The sequence below is a fragment of the Etheostoma spectabile genome, chromosome 22 (genome assembly GCF_008692095.1).
Source record: "Etheostoma spectabile isolate EspeVRDwgs_2016 chromosome 22, UIUC_Espe_1.0, whole genome shotgun sequence".
Classification (NCBI taxonomy): domain Eukaryota; kingdom Metazoa; phylum Chordata; class Actinopteri; order Perciformes; family Percidae; genus Etheostoma; species Etheostoma spectabile.
This window is the reverse complement of record NC_045754.1, coordinates 3,771,863-3,780,509: the sequence shown is the minus strand read 5'-3', so window position 1 is coordinate 3,780,509 and position 8,647 is coordinate 3,771,863. Positions and strand designations below refer to the sequence as shown.

The following is an 8,647-nucleotide window of genomic DNA, read 5'->3' as shown; positions in this document are numbered from 1 at the left end:
AAAAACAGGAGGAAACGTGCATTTGTCGGGGACTATTTTCAGCGGCGGATTAATCCACATTTTGTGCTCTGACGAGGGAGAAGATACGTCGGGCTGTGATACCCAAACAGTATTTGGTAGTAGATTCATTCACAGTTGGTTTGGGTATTTTTCACGGGATTTGTTGACAATAAGAAAAATACAGATTTATGGTCTAAGACGGTGTTTTTCCTGCAGACATTTTGGGCACCACCTATGCCAAGAGAATGTAACTGACCTACATTTTTCAGATCTAGTGATTTTAGTTCTTCTTTAGTGAGTTTTTAAGCTTGTCACTGTTTTAGAGACAGATACAGAAATGATAATAGTTGAAAATTATGTGGAATCACATTTTCCTTAATTGACAAATGTCTAATTTTCTTGAGGAACAGTCTCTTTTTGTCTCTCTTTGTACCTTTTAGCGTCGCTTTCTTCAGGACTTTCATGGCATACAGCTGACCGGCGTCTGGCCCGGTGATCTTCCTCACCAGAAACACCTGCGCACACACACACACACACACACACACACACACACACACACACAAAACAATCAATCGCTGATGCATTATTGATGTAATCTCAGTGTGTGTGGAGAGTGTAACGTCCTGTGTGGTTACTCAGTGTGTCTAAGTATTAAAGGTGCACCATGAGTTCCTGCATGGTGACTCGAGTCTGGTTGGTGTGTTCTGGGCCGTCCGCCTTCATTTTGGCCAACCTAACATGCTCGGTCGGGAGGCGGGCACTGCCGACGGTCAGACTCAAATGACCAATCTGATTGGTGGAGTGCTAATCTGGAAATGACGAGCGGGAGGAGCGGGACTAGAGTCTCTCAAAATCTGCCGAAAATCTTTTAAACGGACCTTTGTGGATCTGAAAATGAAGATTCAGCAACATGAGATCGTATTCTGAACGAGCCGCCACGACAGTCTGACTTTGAATTTCCGGAGAAACCAGACCCCTGTGACGGGTTCGTCCAATCAGCTGCCCTCGGCAGTCGGCGGCGTTTCGGTGTGTTTTGAGGCAGAGACTTTTTTGGCGTACTCGGGGAGGCGGTCAGTCCGACGGTCAGCCGTCGGGTTGGTCTGTCACTGCTCTAACTGTCACTAACCCCCCCCCCCCCCCCCCCCCCCCCCCCCCATCTTATCAGTGATTGGCTGGAGTGGTTTGTTGTATTTCAGTGCCTATGCTGTGCCTCTAGTGTTCGTTTGACGTTTGCTAGCGGATTAAGGAGAGATGCCTACGATTTGAGACAAAAATTAAATCCCACTTAAACCATGCAAGAACTCATAGTGCACTTTTAATGTGTGTATCTGAGACTGTGCGTGTGTGTGTGTGTGTGTGTGTGTGTGTGTGTGTGTTGAAGTTTGTTTGGGTTAGCCTCCTTTCATTTCTAGGTCACACTTACGGAGAATAACATAAACAAAAACAAACACACACACACACGGTGCCCAAGCTGGAGGCTAATTGTTCATTCATAAAGACGATGATACGGAGCGGGAGTGTGAAGGGCCCGCAGCCTGCCGTTTCCACGGTAACAAGCTCTCAAAAACACAATCACAAGGGAAACACTACAGGGATTTGAGTGGAAATGAAAACCCACGTTTACACACTCACACACACACTTAAAGCCCACTCACACACAAAAGCACTGACTGTATATACACGCACGCACGCACGCACGCACGCACGCACGCACGCACGCACGCACGCACGCACGCACGCACGCACGCACACACACACACACACCTTGCCAAAAGAACCTTGTCCCAGGACTTTGCGGAGCTCGAACTGTCGCGGATCTGCTTTCTCTGATCCCTCCTTCACGTGATGAGTGATATTGATCTCCTTGATTGGCACATCATCCTGTAAAACACACACACACACACACACACACACACACACACACACACACACACACACACACACACACACACACACACACACACACACACACACACACACACACACACACACACACACACACACACACACACACACACAGACACAGACACACACAGTGTCCAGATCAGTAATACATTCTTTTAACTATTAACTTGTCTGCAGTGGATTATATCAATAAAACACATTTTATGTTCTTGGTAAAATTCAAAAAATGACCGGTGACCTCTGAGAAAAGAATTTTATCAACTATTTTTAGTCTCAATAGACCAGAATGCATTGCAGGCAGTGAGCCGCAAGACGGGTTAGGTTTCTCCCTGGGCAGTCGTCCATTACAGAAATTCTTAGTAGACTAACACAACATTTAGTCGACTAATTGATTAGTTGATTTATTAGACGATCTGTGAAACTGAGTTTCTCCACAAAGTATCATGTAAAAGCACCACTTTAAATCTGGTTTAAGTCAGAGACGTGCTCATTGGTTTCATAGGTTTTCAAGTCATTCAGCATGAAAAACTCAAAAACTGTGACAACTAATCACCTCAAAGGTAGAAGTTCTAGTTTCTCCGCTAAGGAAAGTCCCAGGGTGGTTTAAAAAAAATCTATAACCGTTTCGACAACAACAACAGCTGGATGCAGCAAGCTCAGGCGGGTACTCTGGGTGTTTAATAATGAAAGGAATTCTGGGAAATGCTGTTTATGAAATCCCAAACACAAGATCCTAAAGAGCAGCGATGTTATGTCATGTGTGTGAGCAGGTTCTTTTTTGTTTCCTTTCGCCCTTCTTCTCATCTCGGTGAATTACACAACAGGTTCTCCAATGTTCGTCATCCGCTCAGTGGGAAACCACAAAACACACACACACACACACACACACACACGCACACGCACACACTTTTAAACGGGACACACTCATATGGATGCACGGTTGTCATGGAGCCACCAATAATAGCAATACCTGCTTCCCGCTGTAGCTGTGAGTGACTAATGACACCATACTGTGTGACTGTACTCAGTGACATCATCCCTCCTTCAAACTATTTTCAAAGCCTCCTAGCTTTTTGCTTTGTGTACTCTGGATATTAAAGCAATAAACCAAGCAAGTAAACACATCCAGACTACATATCCCATCCTCCTCTCTGCTCTTCGCTGCCCAATCCATCCTTTCTCTCTGTCATTCTCTGTCCAGCGTTCTCCTCCTCTTATTATTATTTCCGTCGCTTCTCCCTCCACCGTACCTGTACCTCCCAGGTGGGTGACCTGCTGGCTGCCGGGTGTCCCTGTGCATTGTGGGTCCTGTAGTCCCGTCTACGGATCAGGCTCTGTGGCGCCAACATGCTCCTGTGCATTAACTGCGAGGCTACAGGATGGAGCCGGCGCCAGCTGAACGCTCCTCCCTCCCTCTATCTGTCCTTCTCCCTCTCTTCGTCTGTATCTACCTCTCTCTCCCACTTTCTCTTTCCCTCAGAGACATCTACGCCTCTCTCCCTCCCTCCCACTTTATCTCACTTTTCCTGTCTTTATTTGAACAGTTCTCACCTCTCCTCTGTGGTTTGCACCTCTCTTTTTCTAATTCTCTCCGTCTCGTCCTCATGGGAAAAGGTCAGACTGCAGCGAGGGGTGCAGCCATATGTGCTTTACATTTTACATATTCACATACGGTACTTTACTGAAGTAAAAGTACCAAAACCTACAAAATACAAAATACTACACGTAAAAGTCCTGCCTTTTAAAGTCAAAAAGCATCAGCTAAATCTACTTAAAGCATCAAAAATAAAAGCCCACGTATTGCAGAATGGCTCCTTTTCAGTGCACTATATATTTAGCACACTCAAAGGGGCCGTTCTATATAACATAACAAAAACTTAACATTATTTTGGATTATTTTTGCATCACAGTGAGCTAGATGTCTCCTCACATTTCCTGCATGGCTTTTCATTAAACACATTATGAATTAAAACCAACTGTACCTACTAAATACACTGAGGATGGGGAGTTTCTACTTTTTCTAAATCTACTTTAGAACGTTTAAAAATGAATTGAAAATCTTACTCTGAAATCTAACTAGATACTGTAGCTGTCAGATAAATGTAGGGGATTAAAAAGAACAGTATTTCCCTCTGACATAAAGTGGAGTCGACTAAATGTGTTTTAATCACTAAATGTGTGTTGTTAAATGAGTCTTTGATCAGATAGTTTAGATTTAAATCAAAATGTGGCCAATTTTAGACATAAGTTTGTTGAGGCAAGCTTCTCGTACGCCTTTTTTGTGTTAAAAACAACCTTGAGAGCTTTGGGTTTCGTCAAAAAAAAAAATTATTATTATTATATTTGTTAATGTAAGAGTATCAAAAAATAGCCTCGCTCTGCATGTCGTCAGCATCGAGCGTAAAACATCAAAGCGCCGTATGTAAATATGGGGATTCCTCCGTCAGGAGAAGCCGCGGAGACAAACGCAGAGTTGGGAGGCTGCTGAGAGAACATGGCTCCTGAAATGTTTGAAAAGATGAGGAGCTGATGAGGAATGTTGAATGTTCATGTGTGTTAGTGAGCGTGAGTCAGACCACAGATGGAGGATCAGAGCCGGAGCGACAGGACGCTCATGTAGCACCTCTTAATCACGCGGATGAGAACCGCTAGCCCTGCACCTGTGCTCAGAAACACATGTACACACACACGCACACGCACACACACCCACCACACAACATACACAAACGTACGTCCGTGTACACACACAACACACACACACACACACACACAACAGGTGTACCCCCACGCACACACGTACATATAAACGTCACACACACACACACACACCCCCACACACACACCTTAACAACATCATACACAAACACACAAACACCACAAACACACACACACACACACACCACACACACACCAACACAACCACGTACGTACACGCACGCACCACACACACACACACACACACACCCACACTAACACATGATACCACATATATATGCGTACACGCGCACACACACAACATAACACATGCTACACACACCTGCAAATGCCCGCCAACCCCACCACACACACACCAACACATACATATGTGTAAACGCGCTCAACACACAAAACAACATGATACAGACCACACCCACAACCACAAGACACAGACAACACAACAGCACCTCTCTAACCCTGTTATTGAACTGTTGCTCAGAAAAACACACACAAACACACACACACACACACACACGTTAAACACATGCTATGCGGACCACGCGAACCCACACACTTAACACTTGCATATGCCCGTACACGCGGCACACACACAAAAATAAACATGATCACACACGCTGCACACGCCCCCCCCACCCACACACACACACACACCGACATACACCCCACATTACATACATACACAATACACAGCATCACCTAACACACCTAAACACCCCATACGCAAACACACAACACACACACACACACACACACACACACACACACACACACACACACCTACACACCTCTCTAACCTGTTATTGCACTTGTTAGTGTTTATTTCCATCTCAAATGTGCAGACATTCAAACACACATTCACAGCTTCCACCTGAACTCTTCCGCCCATTAATAAAGGAAATTTCCATTCCACACATGAAAAAGAAAAAACAACAACAACAACGTCACTGGTGGTTAATTTAGGATTTTAATCTACTTCTGCAGCTAAAACAAACTGTCATTTTGAATCCTGTGTCTGAGCGTTGGATTGGTCAGTAAATAAGAAACATAACAAAGAAAGTAACTGAGCTTCTAGGTTTATTCTTGATTTTGGAAACAGCAGTTGATTCTGGAGCTTTTGATCGTATTATATCCGTTTTCATCATGTCATGTCTTGATTTTGTCTTGTTCTTTTTCAGTTTTCTAAAGACTCGGCTCCTGTGGTTCCTCACGACAACTAGCTCAAACAGATTTGACAGTTTGAACGTTAATGTCGGACTTTCTTCGTCTGTCTTTAGCAATGCACCCCGCTGAGTGGGACTGTAACTAGATTAGATTAGATTAGATTAGATTAGATAAAACTTTATTCATCCCACAGCGGGGAAATTCCCAAACAGACGTAAACACACAAGAAAAACAGGCAACCAGTAGTTAATGAACAGAAGGTAGACTGAAGTAAAGTGGCGTCAAATAAAGGATTTGTAAAGTAAAGTGCGGTTGCCATAGTACAACAACAAAAAAATTGCAGTATAAGTAAGTGACGTTAAAATTAAATTGAACAAGAGCTGCAAAGATGAACTGATTCATCGATTAGTTGTCAACTATTAAATTAAAAAATCCTCCGATTCCAGCTTCTTGAATGTGTTCTAGCGTCGTTGCTCCTCTGTGATAGTAATCTGAGTACTGTATCTTTGAGATGTGGACAAAACGAGACATTTGAGGATGCCACCTTGGGCTTTTAAGCTAGATTTATTTCATTACATTTTTCCAAATATGCTCACATTTATAATACATGCATCATACAATGTGTAGCAGTCATTGTTTGGAAAAATGTACCCTATCTTAAGGCTGGGTATACACCAACGGGATACAAGAGTACCTATCTTTACTGACGGACTAGGAGCACTATTAATGACGGGTAAAAACCAAGGTACCCTATCTTTACTGCGGGTTACTAGACCAGCGTACCCTATGTTACTGCGGGTTTACAGCACCAACCGTACCCTATCTTTACTGCTGGGTTACTTAGACCAAGCGTACCCTCTCTTAATACTGGGTTACTCACGAGCGTAGCTATCCTAGCGGTTTACTAGCGGCGTACCTATCTTTACTGCGGGTACGAGCGTACCCTATCTTTACTGCGGGTTACTAGACCAAGCGTACCATCTTTACGCTGGGTTACTAGACCGAGCGTACCCACTTTACGCGGGTTACTAGACCAAGCAACCTTCACTGCTGGGTTACAGACCAGCGTACCCTATCTTTACTGCTGGGTTACTAGACCAAGCGTACTAGCTACTCTGTTCAGACAGCGTACCCTATCTTTACTGCTGGGTTAGAACGACGTACCTATCTTTAACTGGGGTTCAGACAAGCGTACCCATCTTTATGCTGGTTTACTAGACCAGCGTACTTCTTTCGGGTTACTAGACAGGTACCGAGTCTACGCTGGGTTACTAGACCAGCGTACCTATCTTTACTGCTGGGTTACTAGACCAAGCGTACCCTATCTTTACTGCTGGGTTACTAGACCAAGCGTACCCTATCTTTACTGTGGTTACTAGACCAAGCGTACCCATCTCTACTGGGTTACTAGACCAAGCGTACCTATTTTACCGCTGGGTTCACTAGACCGAGCGACCCTAACTTACTGCTGGGTACTAGACAACAGCGTACCTACTTTACGTGCGCGTACTAGACTAAAGCGTACCTATCTTATACGTGGGTTACAGACGCAAGCGTACCCTATCTTTACTGCTGGGTTACTAGACCAAGCGTACCCTATCTTTACTGCTGGGTTACTAGACCAAGCGTACCCTATCTTTACTGCTGGGTTACTAGACCGAGCGTACCCTATCTTTACTGCTGGGTTACTAGAACCAAGCGTACCCTATCTTTACTGCTGGATCGTCCGTCCGCCATCAAGACTAATTAAGAGGCCTCGTGAGCAGAGGGAATCAGAGCCGTGCTGTTACACTGCTCTGCACACAGCAGCAGACCTCCCCATCGGACCTATTACAGACATCAAATTAAATCATCATGTACTCATGCACACGTTTTAAATCTGCTGGTCAGACGGAGAAATCCACACGAGTCTGGTTGCAGGGAGATTTACTAATTGTGAAGTTTTTCTAAAACTCTCAGCTGCTCACGAGTACTTTAAGTACATGCAGGATTATTAGTTGTAATAGAGTACTTTTAGACCTGGTTTTTTTTTCCAACCATTATAAGGCTAAAGCGCAGCACCCAAGACGATTTGGACACCACTACGCTGATTAAACGTGAAATCAATGTGAGCATCAAAACTAGGACTTTTAACTAGGCTTGTATTTAGTCTCCAGTTAGTCTATATCGACGCCGTTTCATTTACACGATAATTCAGGTTATTCAGGTCATTTTCGGCCCGGATGTCCGTCCCCGTCCTCTGTCTCTGTGTTGGCGCTCTAACCTGCGGCTGATTTCTGAGGACTAGGTACCTGGCCTACAGGTCTCTGCAGGGTAAATCCAGACAGCTAGCTAGACTATCTGTCAATCTGAGACTATGGTTACCTTCCTCAGATCTCTGCAGGGTAAATCCAACAGCTAGCTAGACTATCTGTCCAATCTGAGGACATGTGTTACCTGTCCTCAGGTCTCTGCAGGGTAAATCCAGACCGCTACTAGACTACTGTCCAATCTGAGGCTAGGGTTACCTGGTCCTCAGATCTCTGCAGGGTACATCCGACCGCTAGCTAGACTATCTGTCCAATCTGAGGACTATGGTTCACCTGTCCTCAGATCTCTGCGGGTAAATCCAAAAGCTAGCTAGACTATCTGTCCAATCTGAGGACTATGGTTCCCCTGGTCCTCAGTCTCAGCAGGTAAATCCAGCACTGTGCTCAGCTAACTATCTGTCCAATTTGAGTTTTCTGTTGTGCGACTAAAACTACTTTTGAACGTACACACGTTCCACCAAAACATTTGCAGAGACGCCGTTGCTCCATCCGGCGCTTAGCCCCGCCCCCAAGACAATTGTGATTGGTTTAACCCTTGTATGGTATTCGGGTCA

The 8,647-nt window shown here is 44.6% G+C and overlaps 1 protein-coding gene and 1 long non-coding RNA gene across 4 annotated transcripts in view; one reads left to right on the top strand and one right to left on the bottom strand.

The window, feature by feature from the left end:
- LOC116672641 (uncharacterized) overlaps positions 1 to 5,852 on the top strand; it is a 17,562-nt gene extending 11,710 nt beyond the window's left edge. Inside the window, exon 3 of the long non-coding RNA XR_004327609.1 lies at positions 5,841 to 5,852. This is a non-coding gene — a long non-coding RNA (uncharacterized LOC116672641). The remainder of the gene's footprint in view (positions 1 to 5,840) is intronic.
- Positions 1 to 8,647, bottom strand: part of rps6ka3b (ribosomal protein S6 kinase, polypeptide 3b) — a 77,434-nt gene that overhangs the window by 25,997 nt on the left and 42,790 nt on the right. For all 3 annotated transcript variants that reach the window (XM_032504524.1, XM_032504522.1, XM_032504523.1), the window contains 2 exons: positions 1,765 to 1,881; positions 434 to 515 (listed from right to left, as the gene is read on the bottom strand). In XM_032504524.1, coding sequence (XP_032360415.1) covers positions 434 to 515; positions 1,765 to 1,881 — 199 coding nt within the window. The remainder of the gene's footprint in view (positions 1 to 433; positions 516 to 1,764; positions 1,882 to 8,647) is intronic.